This window comes from Athene cunicularia (assembly GCF_003259725.1).
Source record: "Athene cunicularia isolate RWA chromosome 1 unlocalized genomic scaffold, athCun1 chr1_part1, whole genome shotgun sequence".
Lineage (NCBI taxonomy): Eukaryota > Metazoa > Chordata > Aves > Strigiformes > Strigidae > Athene > Athene cunicularia.
This window is the reverse complement of record NW_020799091.1, coordinates 10,689,702-10,709,386: the sequence shown is the minus strand read 5'-3', so window position 1 is coordinate 10,709,386 and position 19,685 is coordinate 10,689,702. Positions and strand designations below refer to the sequence as shown.

The 19,685-nt window shown below is 40.5% G+C and overlaps 1 protein-coding gene across 2 annotated transcripts in view; it reads left to right on the top strand.

Moving 5' to 3' along the window:
- SESN3 (sestrin 3) overlaps positions 1-18,144 on the top strand; it is a 42,746-nt gene extending 24,602 nt beyond the window's left edge. The window contains exons 3-10 of one of the 2 annotated variants that reach the window (XM_026844523.1): positions 445-642; positions 1,387-1,569; positions 1,958-2,194; positions 3,694-3,862; positions 6,125-6,240; positions 8,632-8,822; positions 9,219-9,363; positions 10,202-18,144. In XM_026844523.1, coding sequence (XP_026700324.1) covers positions 448-642; positions 1,387-1,569; positions 1,958-2,194; positions 3,694-3,862; positions 6,125-6,240; positions 8,632-8,822; positions 9,219-9,363; positions 10,202-10,288 — 1,323 coding nt within the window. In that variant the 5' untranslated portion in view covers positions 445-447 and the 3' untranslated portion in view covers positions 10,289-18,144. The remainder of the gene's footprint in view (positions 1-444; positions 643-1,386; positions 1,570-1,957; positions 2,195-3,693; positions 3,863-6,124; positions 6,241-8,631; positions 8,823-9,218; positions 9,364-10,201) is intronic. The other variant, XM_026844529.1, reaches the window with a different exon arrangement.
- The last annotated feature ends 1,541 nt before the right edge of the window (positions 18,145-19,685 follow it).

Sequence of the window (19,685 nt, the reverse complement as noted above, 5' to 3'; positions counted from 1 at the left end):
CCCAGTTCCTCTCCATTAATTTTGAAATTGTTTTTAGGGCTGAATGCTCAGGTGGTGTGTGTCTATACAGGCTGACTTCCATAAAGACTTTACTTTCCATTTAGCTCTTGCTTACTTCCAGCTGCCTGTACAGGTTTGACTTTAAGCATCTGCAAGTTTAGCCGTTTTGGAAAGATCTACAGAAAAATGTTTTTGGTTTTCCTAGAAACATATTAAAATAACAGAGGTACTGTGTAAAGTGCTCCTCAGTTATACAAGTAGCGCCTGTATGTGTGTATTCACACACATGCAAGCATGTGTATTTACAAATAATTCATCCCAATCTCCAGCACTGCCTTTAAATTTGTACACAAGCAAACCTTTCATACTGCAATATGTTTCTCTCCAGGGCTAAAGCTAGAGAAAATCACTTTCTCTATTAAGTTTGTCCATCTTGTTTTTAAGGTTATGCAAGCAAATGGTTTGGATGAACGTACTAATCTTCTTGTGGAAGAATACTCTACATCTGGTCGCCTGGACAACATCACGCAGGTCATGAGTATCCATACTCAGTACCTGGAGTCTTTCCTCCGCAGCCAGTTCTATATGCTGCGGATGGATGGGCCCCTTCCTTTGCCCTATAGGCACTACATTGCTATAATGGTATGTACCAGCAGGCTGTATATTTTCTCTTACGACCTTGAGTTGTGTGTTTAAAAAAGAAAGACTTTAGAAAGGAGAGAGTAGTGTGATGATTTGACAGGGTGCGAATTTTTGCAGTTGATTTTCATCAGAATAATGCATGTCTAGCCAGAAGGTTTTCAATGAGAAGGGAGAATTGGCAGTGTACATGTTTCCCTGTTTCCCACAGTAATACACTTCTCACATGCCCACGAGAGTGAGGTTTTACAGAGAGCAGTTAAAACTGTGTGTAACCTTATTTCTAAATATTTAACTGTTCAGTGTGCAGCAGTAGGATGAGATGCAGTGGACTCAAGTCACACCAGATTTCAGGTGGACACTAGGAAAACAGTTTTTACCATGAAGCTGTTTTGGCCCCTGTTGCAGTGTCTCAGAGAGGTTGTGTGACCTCCAAGGATGGAGATCTTGTCTGGACAAGGCTTTGATCAACCTGATCTAAGTCATCCCTACTGTGAAGCAGGGAGTTGGATCAGATCTTGTCTAGAGAACTCTTCCAACCTAAATTAGATTCTGCGATTCAAAATAATCAAATGTCTTTTTATTGGAGAATCCTCCATACTGCATAGAAATGCATTGCAATATAAAAAATGGCCCTTTGGAATGGAATTGTATTTTGTTTTGTGTTAGTAACCTGCCTTCCACCTTCAGCAAAATCGGATTACACGCTAACGTGATGCCCTTTCCCTCTGTGTTTAATTATTCCAGGCTGCTGCCAGACATCAGTGTTCCTACCTAATAAATATGCATGTTGATGAGTTTTTGAAGACTGGCGGGATTGCAGAGTGGTTGAATGGTTTAGAATACATTCCCCAAAGACTGAAAAATCTGAACGAAATAAACAAACTCCTTGCACACCGGCCCTGGCTAATCACAAAAGAGCACATTCAGGTACCTCTTAAGTCGTGCCCCGTAATAGCAGTAAATGTCCGGTAATAAGAACTGCTAACAACTACACAGGTGTCTGGTTAGGCTTCATTACCTTGAGTTAAAAAATTCAGGGAAGTACTAGAGCATCGAATAAGGCAATAAATTCTTCTGTGTGACAAAGCCAACAAGATTTACTTTCTAGGCATAGCATTGGCTAAAATAACCCCAAAAGAAAAGAGGTAATATATTAGGTGTCTCTTTTTTCATCCAATGAGTGTTTGTGTGCAGGAGAAGTAATATATTATTGGAAGAAAGGAACTGATCCCTTTTTAAAAATACATAGTGTTTTATAGAAAAGCTAGGGGCCAAAAGAAATTTTATATTTACACTTTTTTTATTCTCATTTCAGAAACTTGTCAAGACTGGGGAAAATAATTGGTCTCTTCCTGAACTGGTGCATGCTGTTGTCCTGTTGGCACATTATCATGCCTTGGCAAGTTTTGTATTTGGTAGTGGCATTAATCCAGAGAGAGATCCGGATACATCTAATGGAGTCAGACTTATAGCAGTCAACAACTTCTGTGTCTGTGATCTTGCCAATGACAACAACATAGAAAATGCATCTCTCACAAGTAGCAACTTTGGGGTTAGTGTTGCAAGAAGATTCTTTTGCTTGCCTCTGTTTTGCATTAGAAAACTTTCTTCCATTCTTTCCGCTTTAAATTTCAGGGTAGTTTGAAAGTTTTTGTCTGCTTTACTGGAATGCTTGAGTCTGGTAACTCTTATGTTCGCTCTAGCAGTTTTCAGTGTAATCTATTGAAAACCACATTGTAACAGGGGAGGGTAGTCAGAACAATGTGATTTTGATAGTTAATCTCACAACCCACTGGGCAAAACTAAAACTTTGCTTTCAGCTGAGAGCTTGAAGTCCCAGTTTCTTCAGATACTGTGTCACTGGCTGAAACATTGTGTCATCCATGTTTGTATCATGGAATGAAAAAAAAAAAATTGGGGAAAAAACCCAGAAGTCATAATAATTTTTACTTCTAGACCTATAACCACAAAACAGATCAGTCCTGAAACACTTCCATGTAGATTGGAGGAAATGTCTGAAATAAAATGACTTTATTCTTCATGTTGGTGTTCCATTCTGAATCAACCAACAGAGAACTTTGATTACTAGTTAATTAACTTAAATGTGGATTTTTTTTTTTCCTGAAAGTGGCTCTATAATGCTTTGAAGACATGTCCTTGAATTAATGCCAATTGATGAGTTAGCCTCATCACCTTTGATGGAAGATCAGGATTATGAGCAGAGTCACTAGATAATATTTTTAAAAATTAGCAGTCAAATGTGAACATGCGATCAGTCAGTTCCATTGCTGGGCTGTAAGACATGCTAGCTGAAATCACCAGGGTGTCTTACTCTCTGTTTGTAGTGAGCAAAGGGCTGCTGCTGACTTAATCAGTGAGTAGCACACTAGAAAAGCTATAGCTATAGCTATGGGCAGAAGAACAGAATCAAAACAAAAAGATGGAAAAGAAGAACCGAACAATTTATCTTATGAAAAATCTGATTGATAAGTATAGGTCCCAGAACTCCAAACATTGATCTATTTCTAGAATAGGTCTGTTTTCCTCACAAAGCAAGGAAAAGGGTCAACATAATGGTTATTCTGATCACATGTAATGAAAATAAAAAGAAGACACTGATTTGCTCAGGTTGTGTATCATGCATTGCAGTGTTGCACCACATCTCTTCAGAAACAAAGCTTGCATTACTAATAGACTGAAAAAAATTAATATTAAAAGTTGTTTTCTGATACATGTGGGGCACACAAATGGCTTTTCCTGAGCTGTCTACATGGTGGAATATATATTATAAGCAACTATGGTTTTCACATTCAAATACCACCTCTTCCACTGTTAATCCCATTGCAGTAGATTGCTGCAGTAGGTTAGACTTAACACTTCCCAGCTCCCTTCTTCTGACTGTCTGAAAGCTGTTTGTCTATGCTGTCTGTATGTGACAAAATGCATTCTGGCTTGAGTTTTTGTGTTTGCTGCTGCTGTGATTTTGAGAACGTTTGTTGTCTAGCATGAAATCTGAAGATGACACACGTTGTCTATCTTCTAATTTTGCAGAATGTCATGGTGTTTTTGCAGATTGCAGATTCTTTAAGTGAGCTGGAGGCTTTAATGGAAAGGATGAAGAGGCTACAAGAAGATAAAGAGGATGAAGAAGCCTCTCAGGAGGAAATGGCAACTCGCTTTGAAAAGGAGAAGAAGGAGAGTCTGCTAGTAATTAGTGGAGGTATTTGTGCTTTTCCAGTTCCATTTTGTTTGTGTTTTGTAAGAATTAAACACTTGAGGCCAGTTCAGTGACTACAGCTTTTTCTGTCCATTTCTTTATTCTGGCTCTTGGTGTAGGAGTGTAATAAGGGTGGTCCTGTCAGTTGCTTCATCTGCTTAAGATTTCTTGATTGGCAAATAACACCACCCTTATTGCTACTTAAAATTTAGCTTTTGTATATTAAAAAAAAAAAAGCAAGCCTGTAGGCTTCTTTAAAAAGTTGGGTGTAAATTTCTCTTTGTTTATATGCTCTGTATCTTCAAATTAATTCATCCATCTAAGTATTCAGTAATATTTCACAGGTTTTAGGTTCTATAGTGCTTAAAACTTCCGTGATACTCCTAAGCAGCCTTCAGCTAGGTCAGGAAATATATAAGGTTGAGATTCAGCTTCTTTACCATTTACTGCCCACCTTGAAAGGGCATCTCTAACTTGCCATACTGAGTGATCATACTGCTGTGCTGTTCCACTGCTTATGTTGTGATAGAGATTCTTAACATTTTTTTAAATTCTTAAATAATCTTCAAAATCTGAGCAGAAAGCTTCTTTTTTAATGTTCTTCATATGCTCTGGAGACCTACATCTCTAACAAACTATACAATGAAATCTGTTTCCTATAGACAGGAAGGTGAAGTCTTTTTCCAAAGAAAGTGTTCAAAGAAAGAATACTGCTAAGACCATCAGAATCTCTAACCATTTCTTCGTAGTAGAGGCTGCTTGAAGATGATAGCTTCTGTCTTTTTAAGAAGTGACCCATGAAATGCTTCACATTTTACTGACACAGTTCTTTGTGAATTTAGATCTCTTTAGCTTCAGACCAAACATGGTTTGAAGGCGTCATAAGTTTTTGTTCACTGAGCCCAAAAGGGAGGAAGAATGTATTATGGATCAGCAGAGAGACTGTTTTATGACTCTCTAGGAACATACAAAATCTCTTAAAGAAGATGCATCCAGCAACTTCATGGCTGGAGCTTAAGAAATGGACATTGTCCATTCTTGCGTTCTTTGGTCAGACAGTATCAACAGCGGAGATAGTAGCAGACAGACAGTATCAACAGACAGCCAGTGCAGTTTTATTATCAAATCAGGATTTCCATCAGTCTCTACAACTTCAGACATATAAGGAAGAGGTGTTGTTTGGGACAGTAGGGGGTTTTTTTTGATGGGGTTGCTGACAGTTTTGTTGAATTTCCTCCCTCTTTTCCTTTTGCTGGTTTGAGTTGCATAGTCTGTATGTGTTCAGCTTTTGTCCTTTCATGATACTCAGTTCTTGTCAGGGGAGAGGACTGTATGCGTGTGGGTTTTTTATTCTTTGCTGAGGATTTGCTGTGGCAGTTGCTGTGCAAGCTTCTTCCTACGCAGTTATGTTTTGATTGTTTAATGAGGCAAAGAGGAGATAAAGCACTTCTGCAATTCTTAGATTAACTGACTTTTCAAGGTGCTAACAGTGGACATATGGCAAGTGTTCTGTCAATGCATGTGGAAGAGAGCCAGGATTTTAACATCAGGGTCAAATGCAGTCAGCTATGCAGTAGTCAACTTCTGCAGAGGTAGTTACACAATCAAGCCACCTGTTTATTTGGGAGGAAAAGATTGATTCCTGATAGAGAACCTGCGCTTGCTTAGTGATACATTTTGGAGCTCTTTGAAGATGCTTAGTTACTAGAGCTTCTGGCAGAATTTCAGCCTGATGTACTGTAGAGCTCTTTGCTTTCCTGTAATCTTCAACTGATATTTACAAGTGGAGTGTTGCATTGCTTTATGGTTTCTCATACTCCAGATTATAGAACAGAGCTGGTGTCATTCCTGACACTGTACCTGCTCAGCATAGCAATCCTGTTATCAAGGGTACATTTTTCTTTTTCTTATCCTAGCACAGTGACTTTACTAACAGGATTCATCTTCCTGATTTAAGATACCTAACCTCTCTCAGAAGTCAACAGAGAGAAAAACACACCTCCAGACAGAAGTTTAGCCTATCTCTGTCCCATTTTATAGAAGTACGTTAGATTTCTGGTGTAAGCTGACATTTATTTGGCTCAGGTGGAAAGGGGTGGATCCCACACAAGCAGGTTGGGACTGAAATGTTTCTTTCCTTCATACTGCACTCTTCTTTTGCACAACTTCTAAAATTGTTCTTTAGTCCTGTAATAGAGTAGTAGTTGGAAGTCAGTGCTAACTTGTGCTTGCCTAAAGCAAAGCATTTTGCTGTTTTATTCACAGCATTTGATGATGAAATAGTTTCCACAGATGTCTCCCGCTATATTGAAGATCCTGGGTTTGGGTACAAAGACTTTGCAAGGCGAGGAGAAGACCATCTGCCAACATTCAGAGCTCAGGTACCATCTCTTTAAAGTGCATTCACTCAAAGAATGTTTGTATATCTCATTACAGGGCAAACAGCATAAAGCAGTTGCAGTGGGGCATGCTTGTTGCATGCTCCTTTTCTTGTCCTGGTCCATTAAATAACTCTCAAGCTTCCATAAATCTACCTGAGATGAGTCTTTCACTATTTGTAAATCTCTGACAATGGAATACTTCGCTTTCAGTCTTATTCTAATTATTATCAGAATTAATGTTTGAAAACTGTAAAGCATATCACTAAATCTGCAATAAAAATGAAAGGTAGAAAAGAAAATTTTTTTCCTGTCCCTCCAGATGTTGTAGAAAAAAATCCCCTGGAAGAACTCTTTATTCCTGTCATTTTATCAAGTATTCTCCGTCCAGTGGTTATCAATACCTAGATGTATATATGTCTATGAGAACAATATATGTCTATGAGAGTGAGTATTGTTCTCATACATGCACCAAATCACTGGACTTTGAATATCAGAAAAGTAAAGGAATTCTTAAATATGAAGTTTTTGGCTGTATTTTAATATATTTTTGTAGTACTGTTGAAAGAACAGCACGTACATTTTACCTGTACATTGTCTTACATATTGGCACCTTTTTCTATGACCAGACTCACGAACTTCTTCATAATATCTATAACAGGAGGGACATTCTAAGTTATGCTGTTTCAACTTACAGACTAGATTAATCAGCAGTCTATTAATAAATTGTAAGTAATAGAAGAAATCTTAAGACAAATCTAAGAATTTAAATTTTTAAAAAGGGTACAGGAAAACTTCATGGTCAGAAGATGATTCTAAGAAATAAAGCATCCCTAATCACTCTCAGGAAATGTATTCAGCTATATAGCAGTCTCTGCTGCTCTGGATAATTTACTCTGCAGTCTTTATATGAGCCTAAAGTAGGTAGATATTGCCAAAAAGAATGAGGCAGAGTTGGTGCCTGTAAATCAAACATTCTGCTTAACTACTTTAGGAGCAGCAGGCTCCCATGGAAAAAATCTCTATAGAAGTTGAAATTGGAACTAAAACATCTCTGCTCTTAAATAAACAGGACAGCTTCTGGCCTGCATTCAGAGGAGTCACACTGATAATTTAACTTTATTAGTATGTCGTACTCTTCAGCAGTTAGATGTATATACCCACAGCCTCCCAAATGCTCTGCTATTAATGCTATTTAAATTGCAGTAGCATCCCAAATCTCTACAATAAATCCAGTCCTTATTCTGATCAAACAAGACTGCCTTTATCTCTGTGAGTTTAAACTTAGTAATAGGAAAAGGTATTCTGTACACAGCAGAATGTCTTTAAACTGGGGATTTTTTTTCCCTTTTTCATTGTTAGTATGGATTAACTGCTGTTAGTGAACAGCTTCTGGTTTTCAGAGGCTTTTGTGATGCCCCAGGTGTTCTGGACACTTTTACAGGGCTGACAGGTATGTCACATTTCTCACAAGCTTTACAGTATTTTGGACTGGCAGCTGGAGGCCAAATGTGATGTTGTGGTGCGTTTCAGATGCCAGTGAATGGCTCTGTTAGGCAGCTGAATATTGTCTTAGATGCTCTTCCCCACTATCCTAATCAGGGGACCAGTCCAGTAGATGTGCTCTAAAGCACCTGGGTGAGGACCCTTGCCCAGCAGTACCTTTTGAAAACAGCTAGACACAGGAAGGACGTGGAGATGATGCTATTGATTGTAAAGATGGCATCAGTGATTGAATGATTGAATGCTTGTCAAGAATGTGGGCAAACTAACATGTTCTGTATAAGCACAGCGTGGAGAGTGGTTGCACGCTGATCTGAAGCAGGGTCATTCTCCACTGCTGATGTCATGTCACCACTCTGCAGAGATTTCCCGTGCCTGATATGAGCAGGCAGACTTTTATCCTTGCAGTCCAGGTGCTTGTCTAAGTGCAAAGCAGCCTGGATTTTATTAGTTTGTTCAAGGACAGTTCAGCGCTTTACCCAGTGAGCATCCTGGGTGGAAGTAAATACTCCATCTCTGCTCAGAGCTAAGCATCAAAGCCTCCAAGAGGAGCAAGTTTTTAAACTTACAGGCCAATCCCACATGGCATGACACTGGATGGAGTGGCAGAGCAGACAGTGGAAAATTGCCTCAGTGCTTTAAGAGAAGCTTGGGGTTTTTTCTCCTGTAGGCTAATGATATCCAGCTGGAGGTGGGGTGTTGCAACATGATAGTCATTGCCAGGAAGCCTGGCAGAATGGAGCAGATGATATAGATAAAGGATTCAAAATGGAAATTTTTTTAAGAGAGTAAAGTTATAACTAGCAGGCTACAAAAAATATTGAGCTATAGAGATCAGATAGGGACTTCTACTTCATTTGTACATTTATACAATTCCTTCTCTTCCTGCAGGACTATACTTGGGAAAATCATGGCTTTTCCCTTGTAAACAGGCTTTATTCTGATATTGGGCATCTCCTCGATGAGAAGTTTCGGATGGTATATAACCTCACATATAACACTATGGCAACACATGAAGATGTTGATACAACTACGCTAAGAAGAGCTTTATTTAACTATGTCCACTGTATGTATGGAATCAGGTATGGACACAAATCCCCTGGCTTAGGAATGCATTTTAAACTGTGTAAACAGAATGGAAAATGAACCGTCTGAAAAGCGTGATCTTAAAATGGAGATGGTACCTCAGTCTGTAAGTTAAGAGGTTTTGCTGGCCTATCAGTGTAACATTTGCTTCCAGTGGAGAAAATGGTTGTGAATCACGATGGAAATTATTAGAGAAATGTCTTCTCTGAAGCTAGCCTGTATCTTTTGTTAAGAAAAGCAATATCCTAGTACTAAGCCTTTCAGATCCTCTGTCAACAGGTGGTTTTCTAGCATGTAAAATGCTCCAATTCCCAAACTTAGGAACATAATGCTGCAAAAGACCATGCTTTTAAAAACTTTTATCCAACAGTGTGATTGCCTGTGTTATTTAGGTATGATGACTATGATTATGGAGAAGTTAATCAGTTACTTGAACGCAGCCTGAAGGTTTACATAAAGACAGTGACCTGCTACCCAGAGAGAACTACCAAGCGCATGTACGACAGTTACTGGCGTCAGTTCAAGCACTCGGAGAAGGTATGTATTTCAAAGCCAAACAGGCTTCACAGAGACCCCCATGCTGTTTGAAAATGAAAATGTGGCAACAACTAAAAATGGCAGTATTTGTCAAACAAATTGTTTTTAACCAGAGAAAACTGGATTAATTAATTGTTAGGTATCAGTTTTACAAAAAAAAAAACAAAAAAAAAAAAAAAACCCAAAAAAACAACCTAGTGTACTGGCAAGATTGGTTCTTTTTTTATTATTTTGAGTGACTTCTCCGTAAAATTGAACTGACACTATAAAAGAAAAGTGGATAAACTTGGGAATGCAGAAGTGGTCAGCTATGCCAATACTTGGGATCTGGGGATCAAAAAAGGCCTTAACTCATATGTGTAGATATAATCTTTGTGGTGTTTTTCATCAATAAAAATGTCAACAAGTCTTCAGCTATCCAAGTTAAATGCTTCCTGAGTAGAGTTGAGTGCTTGTGTGCCTGCTTGCCTATCTGGCATGTAAACTGTTCCTTATTCTCTGCTCCTATATAGTGGACGCAGATGGTAGTAAAGAAAACAAAATATATTTCCTAAAGATCTAATACAATTAGGGTGCAAAAATTATTTTATTGGGACTTCTCAGATGGAAGATTGCTTAAAGCAGCAGTTGAGGCTAGTTCCTTGCAGTCCTAAGATTTTGTCTAGTATTGGCATGCTACACAGCTGTCTCTAGAGGAACTGGAGTCCTGCAGCGGGGTACAGGGAGAAAGAACAGTTTCTTGCAGCGATACTTTACTAAAGGTTAGAAATTTTAGCCTAAATGTATAAAGGTTGTTGTATTCCAAGGTGAACTAAATGGCTGATAAAATTTTTAACAGGTTCATGTCAATCTACTTCTAATGGAAGCTCGTATGCAAGCTGAACTTCTGTATGCCCTTCGTGCCATAACTCGTCATTTAACCTGAAGCATTCGCTGGGCAGGAGTAAAGGAGTTTTTACTGAGTATGTAAAGACCTTTTGAAATAGATACACACCAGAAGCTGTTTGTGATGTAGCATCAGGTTATTCAATTCTCTAGTGTCAAAGTTTAGCCGTGCTTCTTGGCGGCTGTAATGTGCAATGACGTGTTTTATTTTCTTGATGCTTAACATTACTAATGATAACAAAAGTAACACTGAGGAGCACTACTCTGCATTGTTTCCGCCTGGATTTCTGCACAGTGGTCAGGATCCTAAAACTGTTCTTATTATATCCAATCCTAGCGCTTTGTTCTTTAAGCACCGGAGTGAAGTGCTTAGAGACTTCTTTTTCCAAGCAATCATTTTTCAGATTAGTGGAGTCCAGCAGAAGATCGGTTCTGCCTGTCCTGAGAATGTACCACCATGCCATGACTTGTGACCGAGACGTGCGGGCTGCGTTGCATTGAATCGCCCACTGGATTCTTCTGTGTCTCCTGGAGGCTGCTTGCCAGTCACTGTCTTACTACAGCAATTGAAGGTGATGCAAGATGTGGATGCAAACATTGAGCACACTTTAATGTGAAATTAATCGTGATAAATCCTACAGCATGCTACTGAAGTGCAAAATTCATCTGCTTTGTTGTGCCCCTTCCCAAGAGAAGAGGCCTCACAATTTGCCGTTTCAGCCACACTTACTGTGTTTCAATCATGTTTTACTGATAGTCACCCTCAGTTGTCCTCACAATATCCATGCTCATCACATGTTGCAATTTGTTTAGTTGGCACCTATAAAGTTAATACACAGGCTGACCAAAAATAGGGTTGTGGGTTTTTTTGCACTCTCTTCTTTCTCAATGTTTAACTAAGGAAAGTAAAGGAAGGCTAGCATATCTGTTCTTTCATATTGGATGTATAGAAATTTATTTCCCATAATTTTTTCATAACATTAAATTTTAATATTCAAAGATTAAAAAGTTCTATGCATTAGTGTGAGTGAACAAAAGAAAAGTGCAATATTTAAAAAGAAAGCAAGCTTTTTTCCCTGTCATGCCACTGCTAAAGTGTCCTTCTTATATAGCCATAAAGAAATTTTAAAACCAAATTTCTTTATTGTCTAAGGCCTAGCAGTTTTGTTTTAGCTTTTACGGCTTAAGACAACTGATACTGAGATGCCAAAGCATCCCCAAATCAAAGCATTCTTGGACAACGGTAATATTGGGGAAGGGAAGAAATAAGCTGCCAAAAATGTCACACTTTTGTGCTGTTCTCTGTTGCTTTTGACTAATTTTTAAGAGCACAAAATGTTGATATTTATAGCTTTATTTTGTATTGCATTTAACGAACCAGTGAAGTGCCTAAAGAGATGCTTAAACTTACCCAATAGGATGCAAGTTATCACTGCTTCAGCTTTTGTCTGTTGGTTTGGACTTTTCATATTTCTTTGAGGAGGGTGACCTTTATCTCTGTTGCATACATTCAAAACTAACTGGATAGGTTTATTTTTAATGTTCCATTGGATTGTAGAAGTTAATACCGGCTTTTTTTTTTTTTCATTTGTGATTGCAGAATAGTTTACAAAAATACTATCAGTCATATTTTAACACTTTTCATTGCCAAAATCATGGACCAGTACGCTACTAAGTTAGTTTTCTCTTCCCTTTTCCTGATACCGTGCTGTGACTTTGCATGTTGGTTTTTTCGCTTTATCTATCTGTTCCAGATTGGAAAGCTAAATGATTGTACACTTTTCTGCACTTTCAGACTGCAGACTCTGCATGTGACAACCTTTTGAGGAAGAAATCAGTAATATTTTTTTTTTTAATGTAATGTTGGCTATTTAGAAATCTACCCAATAGACAGCATCAGGCTCTCTTCTAGAGGGAGCATTGGGTAAAACATCAGATTTATTTATCTTGTATAGCTAACTGCAGAGATTTCTCAGAAGTATTGAGATGCTCATATATATATGAACTTAGATCAACTTTCTAAGTTGTTATGATCCTTTTTCCTCCCTCTTGTGACTGTAGTGGCCATACCTAATGGCTTTTGTGCATAAAACAGTTCTGCTGAGAGAAGTTTTCATGCAATACTTTTTTTTTTTTTTTTTCAAGTGATGGGAACTGTACAGTACTACTTCAAATTCCTTTGCTTTGAAAAGTAAAGTAGTCATCAAGAAGCACAGTTGAGCTCTGGAAAGGAGGTGAAACTAGATTTGGGTAACTAATATGATGGCTTAGTTTCCCTTCAGAAATGCAAAGACTCTTAGAGTAGGCTGAGTTTTACGTTTGGAAACATGAGTGCCTTTACTTCTTTCCTTATGAAATATACTTGCCAGCTCAAATGCCTTCTGAGTAAAGTACCTGAGGAGATTTGAAATCCAGAAACCATAAATGGATTGCTTCATAAAATTTGTAGTAAATCAGTGATTTTTTTTTTTTTTAAGGTGCCATATCAAGTCACATATGGCCTGCAAGACATTCCACCATAGGAAATGTCATTGTACAACTAGTTTGCTATTTCTTTTTTCTTCTTAATATTAAATGCAAACTTGAAACTTCTGGAATTGTTTTCCACGTGGCATTTTTTTCAAAGTATTGCATTTACAGTGTAACAGTTTATAGCCTAGTTTTTATACTCAAATTTATGATTTTTAATAGCTGTTTGTTCAGAATAGGTGTTTAAACTACTCTACCATACACTTTATGCACGCTTTAGGCTCACACTGTGCCAAATTTTAATGTGCAAGTGTTCTTGGATTTTTTGCATTTTTAAAGCACTCATGAATGTGAATCTTCACACTTTGTTCATTAATATTATTCTTAAGAGTGCCGTAATCATTGGACGGGTAGATACTCTCCCCGTCTGTGTTCCTTTATTGGAATTGATATTTACCAGCATTAATGTTAGTCCACAAAATCCCAGCTGTGACCAACATAAAAACAAAGTGTACAGTCTCCTGTCTACTGAAGAAAAAGCTTGGTAGGTACAAATTAACCAGCTAGCACAGGGAATGCTGTAAATAGGGAACAGAGCTTTTGAGCATGGACAGCTGCTTTCGTTGCAGAATAGCTTCAAAATGTGTGTTGCGGTAAGACTACATTCTTGCTGAAATGGCTCCATTTTTTTGGGTAATGAAGTGAAAAAGGTGCCAGTTGGAGAGGGTATTTGCATTTCCCAGAACGGTCTGTCTGCAGCTGAACATCACAAGAGTGCCATCATACAGGAGCAGAACCCATTTGAAACTAGGGTACAGTTTGTACAGGTAACTACTATAGCTAGTGTTGTGGTATCCTATGAAAATTTTGGTGACTCTAGATGGATTTATTTTCATCAAGACTGAAACAAAACATACATTCTTTGTCCTAAAGCCTTCATTAAAATGAAAAGGATGTACTTTCAGCTTTAAGAGTTAAAGAATTGTCACTATCAGCTCCTATGTATTAAAAAAATGTTAAGGATGGAGAAATTAGTGATTGTAAAAATTATAAACATGAGTCTCTATAAAGTTAGAACAGATCAGAACAGAACAAAAAGGAAAACATTTTATTTCTCTATTACTTGAGTGAAGAAGGTCAAAGCACCAGATTCTTCAAAAGTATTTTTGTTCATAGTGATACTGGTAGATGTTTTCCTGGGATTTGGAAAAAGCAGCTAGTTGCCTAAATTTCAATAGGAATTTAAGCACCTAGCCATTTAGCAAAATCCTGCAAGGTGCCCACATGCATTTTTCGAGTCAGATTTTTAAAGATATTTAGTCACCTAAATTTAATAGAATAAAATCGGTTTCCATAGAGATTAAAGGAATAATATGTAGCCAGATCTGCGTGATTTGCAGCAATTGTTAATGAAATAGTTGTTTTGGGGACTTAATATAGGCTTAGAGAAATCTTTCCTAAAGCAGTTAAACTGTAAGCTGCTGCTCTTGCAGAACAGGTTCTCAATGTTTCTCGTGCATGTGTGTTTTCCATGAACATAGGCATGCATTTCAGGCTCATGTTCCAGAGTTTGGACTCCTTTTTAGAAGAGCTGGATTATTTAACTTCTACTTGCAGAAAAGATTTATTGGTGGTAGCAAGTGGATAGCTTGTGCCTGGACTAAAAAGTTTTGGCCTGAAAGAAATACTCCAAATCTTCTTGATTTCAAGTAATGTTTTTTCAGTTACTTTCCTTAGAGGGTTGGATCCTTCTCCCATAAATATGGGATGATGTTGCACAAAATGGAGGGGAAGGGGAGTGGATTCATCATAAATGAACTTTCCCAGAGCTGATCTGAATATGAATCTGTAAGAATTGGTTTGCCATTAGCGATCATAGCAATAGCTGGACAAAAATGTCAGTTTTCACTGTCTGAACTTCAGATGTATTCTCCCTGATGTCCCCCAGCATTAATTTTTCTGAAAAGATGCATCCACCAGCTTTTCCTCAGTTGGGAATTGTAAATGAAGATTTTTATCTCCAAATGAAAATGAATTTAGCATTTCATACTGACTGCATAGATCACAGGTGTGAGAGATGGAGATAGCAGTATGGGGAAACCTTAGGAGCATCTTGATCAGTGTTAATTTATCCCTTAGAGCACATTTCCTAACATGTGGTCATGCTGCTGCACCCCCAACACACATCAGGTCTCTCTTGCAGACATTTAATCCTTCTGCTGCTCACCAAGGACAAAAATTGTCATTTTCCATCCTGCCACAAACACCACCATGCATCAAGTGCTTCCTGTCTTCCCAACCTCCTAGCCTTAACTTTGTAAAACAATGCTAGGTTCCAATACCACCATTTGCTAATGAGTTCAAAAGGTCTTTCTTCTGTTCAGAAACACTTGATTGCCGTATTAGATTATTTCTGGACAGGAAAATCCTAAATCTGATTCGAAAGGATGACACTCCATACTTGCTGACAACATTTAGGTAGCATTTGCCAGTAGTGAGTCAGATCCCATCTCTGGAGTTACAGTAATAATCCAGTGGATCCATTAAGGAAATGCTTTCTTTGGCAAAACTCCCTGTGCTTGGGCTGTTCAGCCGTGCAGTTTTCTTTGAGGGACATCTAATGGAGGATTTGAGGTCCTCTCATGCCAGGCAGGTTTACAAGACCGTTGGGTCAGCAGCTCTTCGGGTGCCTTGCAACCGAGCAGACTGCAGCCAGCCTCTGGAGCAAGTGGGTTTGGGTTTTTCTCATATCTACGGGATAAATCCAAATGCATGCCATGGAGTGGCTGCTGGAGATGTAGGCAGGGTTGGGTGTTCCTATAGGTACTGAGTATCATCAGGGCTTGTGGAAATTAGAAATCTGGATTCTGCTCTTGTTCCCAACAGTAGTTAGAGGTGGTATTGAAGGTGCCAATTAATATACTAATTGTGGGCAGCAAGCCATGCTGTCAGCATCAGAAAGTACAGACCACAAGCGCTCGAGGGATACAGCCAGCGCAAGAGGAGTTGACATGTTGGTCAGTTGAAGAAACTTCACCAGTGTGTCTGAGAGGTTCTTGTGTATGTCTGTGCGTAGGGGAGGTGGTGGGAGATGCCTCCCACCAAGATGTCCAGAGGGCTTCTGTAGGACAAGAGCTGGGACCCTTTCCTTACTCCACGGGTAGAGCAGGGGCAGGGAACTGTTCACTTCTGCCCAAGAAGAATGTGCCACTGCTGAATTACATTTTTTTTTCCCCCATCAGCCCTTTGAAGGGAGTTTTCAGATAAAATGGGTGAATCACCAAACATTATGTCTCCAGCTGAGGGGTCTGGGGGGGGGGCAGCGACAGCAGCAGGTCTAGACACACAGAGTCCAAACCTGTTTCCCATTCCCCACTTCACACTCATGTCGTGCCACTAGACCCAAACCTCTTCCCTCCAGCCTGGCTGCCATGTGCCTGGGTGGCTGCAGGAGCAGCCCACTCAGGGTGGTGGGAGAGGCAGCCACTTTTAGGGGAAAAATAATAATTAGGCTACAGCCCTTGGACTCTGCAAGGTGACACAGTCAGAAATCTTTTCATGACTGTGACCAGAACTGGATATAAACTGTAGCTTAAAAAAATAGGAATTTTTTAAACTTGAAATTTCTCAGTTTTACCCTTTTCTCCTTTTGCTGGAAAGCCACACAATGAATGTATATGCTTTATCTTTCTATCTGACATAACTGAAAATCAGACTGCCAACTCCTTGTTTTGTATTAGCTTTTTTTTAAAAAAAAAAGTTTGTGAGCAATATATGTAGCATGCTGTGAACGTCTGTTTTGATCTTTATAGTTACTCTTTAATCCATCAGTATTAACACCAGTTCTTTTTTGTGTTCCCCTTGGTACTTCGTATGCAGTGTAAGCAGAAGCTGTGATCGGCTTTGCAGTCCTGTGCCGTGTTACTGTAACTCCTTGATTTTTTTAGGAAGCACCTGACTGTGGGCCACCCTGGGGCAGGCAGCGTGCCCGTACACGACTGCCACTTTTCGGTCTCTTGTACTATGTATAGTTTTAAGTAGAATAAGCTTTTTAACAGAATATTGATGCGGTTTATGAGTCACGCAGGCTGCAAGTGTCTGGTGTGTGAGAGTCTTTGTATTTATAGTTGTTGGGGTTTGGTTTTTTGTTTTGTTGTTGTTTTGGGTTTTTTTTTTAATTCATAAAGTAGCAAACTTGATAAACATAGCCACTTTAAACTGCTCTTGCTAAACAGACCCTGCTGTAGATAAAATACCACTGTAGATACAGAGAGGCATGCTGGCAGACCTCTTGACCAGGAGTGAGCTGAACCCCTCTCTGCAAAAAGCACGGCCGCCCGGCGTTTGGCTGCATTTGGACCCAAACGCCGGGAAAGTCGGGGTCTGGCGGGTGTTTCAGCCCCCCGTGCCCATAGGCCTGCCACAGGCTGCCCCCCACGGTCTGCACCAGCTGCTAGGCCGAAAACACGCGCATGGTGTTTCTGCAGCCGAAAAGCTTCCACGCCTCTCTGGAGTGCAGAAATTAGCCCTCGATTCGCTGTCTGCAGAGCCCGCGTGTCGGGGGTGCGAAGGGGCGTTGGCTCCCCATGGGCGGCTGTGGGTCTGAGCCCCCTTGCCCGCAGGCTGGGGTGGCAGGCAGGGCAGGGCAGGGCAGTGCCCGCGGGGTGGCCTTTCATTGCACCTCCCACCTCTCACCCTCTGGACAGGGGGTAAATTGTACCCAGCCCCAGCCTGGCAGCTTCTCGCCTCCTCCTGCCACGGCCACGCAGGTGTTTCGGGATGGAGGATTAAGGACAAAGCTCTGATCCTGCTGCTGCCTCCCACCACCACGAAGCGGGGAAGCATGGTAGCTCTGTGGTCCCACGGTCCCTACGGCGTCCTGCGGGCGGTGGCACATCACCTGTCCTGCCTCCTGGGCCACCGCCTGCCCTGAGCTCCAGAGATGTGCCACAGGCTCCATGCTTTCACAGGAGGTTTGCCTGCAAGGTGAGGCAGCTGCTAGGAGCTCACTGTGGGTTTCCACAACAGCTTTTACAATTTTTTTTTTTCTGTTGTTGCTGGTTGGGGTTTTTTTGTTGGGTGGTTTTTTATTTTGCAGAGGACAGACTGACCTAGTGGGATGGATTTTTTTTTTTTTTTTTTTTTTTTTTTAAGTTACCCGACTTGAATTTATCTGAACAGATGCAGAAGGAACTTTTTTTTTTGTGAGTTAAGAGACAAAAATGCATTTTTAAACAAAGGAATCATGTATTAACATTTTAACAGCAATTCATAAATCTGCACTTTTTATGAGGTTTTGAAAAATCTATTTATAGGTACGGAACAATGGGGTTTGTTTAAAACTGTATCTCATTTATACTTGCTGAAATTACTTTCATTGTTATCAGTAGGAATTTCATTGGTTAAATAAAATGTATAAAATCTGTCTCCAGTTTGAACCATCATTTGCCACATGCAGGGAAACACATCTCTGGAGCAGAGCATCCTGTGTTTTGGGACAAGATCCAGCCCTGAAAGTGTACTTCCCCTCCATGCCCCTGGCCTGGTTTTAGGTCTATGTGTTATTTATATATAGATTATTTAATGTATACATAGATACAGATAATAATTCTATTTATGTGAACGTAGGTCCTGAAAAATATATAGTGCTTGCTAAAGGGAATGCCTTTTAAACAGGCAGTTGTCAGTGATGAATGATGGGGTGATGGGCATCATGATGTTCACTCGATATGGGGCTAGTCACCTTCCCCTTAGAAATTTGTTCTGTGAAAGCCACAGGCAGTGGGACGCACCAGGAGCTACTGCCTCTTCAGGGAGCCCTGAGCGAGCCCCAGAGCAGAAGTGGGTGAAATCCATAAAATCACAAAGGAAATGCAAAGGAGAGAGGTAGTGTGTGCAGAGAGTGCTGGCTCGCAGCAATGCCAAGCTTATCTAGCAGTCAAATTGCCCCCAAGCCCCCCACGGTCCTGCCATCTGCCCCATCCAGCCCCCAGGGAGTGCTGAGGGATCACGGAGGAGGTTTGTCCTGGGAGAGATGCTCATATCCAAAACTATCACAAACTGCTGACCTGAGGTGTTTTGGGTGTATCTTGCCCTCCAGCTGCTGGATGCTCAGCTGGCTTGTCCTCGTCTCACCCTGTAATGAAAATAGCCCCCCAAAAAAACACATTACCAGTTCTGTTAGAGGTAGAGTGTGCCCTGCAGAGGGCTGTGATCAAGGGCTGTCACAGCACAGCCATTAGGTACTGGCATTTTCAGCTGGTTCAGCTTCATCCTGCCCCGAAAAACATACTTAACAACAACAACAACAAAAAGTAGATCTGTAAATATATAAAGAGCACTTATTTTTCTTTCAGTGGGAGTTTCAAAATACTGAAAATACCTATCATCTTGGGTCCAGGCAGACCTTCCCATCCCCTTACGGGCACTGTGGCTGTCACCTCAGGGTGCTGGTGTAGCTCCGGACTGGAGGGAGGGTGACTGTGTTGCCAGCACCATTGAGAAAAAGATAAAAAACTTGGAATATTCCTCAAAGCCAAGGGCTACTGTGGAGTTCCTGCTTTACTTCCTAAAGGTCCCACAGATGGGGGTACCCAGCACAGGCAGAGGACAGCCCCACTCCCGTGGGACTCCAGGCTTGCCTTGCACCCCATCCTCACCTCCAGCTGGTTCCCCTCCAGGAAAGTCAAAGACGAAAACTTTTGTGTGTGTTAGTGATTCCCCAGACCTTCACCTTGACCATCCTCCCCAGGCCACTATGGCTCTGCTGCCATCTAGCCACATGCTCACTGGCTCCTGCTCTCGCACCTGCTCGCCCCAGCACCCAGCCCATGACTGGAGAAACCCAGAGACCACAGGGTGGTGGCAGACCGGGGACCATGTCACAGGGATTCTCATGCCCATGCCAGGTGGCCACGGGACAGTCTCCCCACACCCCATAGGTGCCCCCCCCCGCAGAAGGGAAGCTC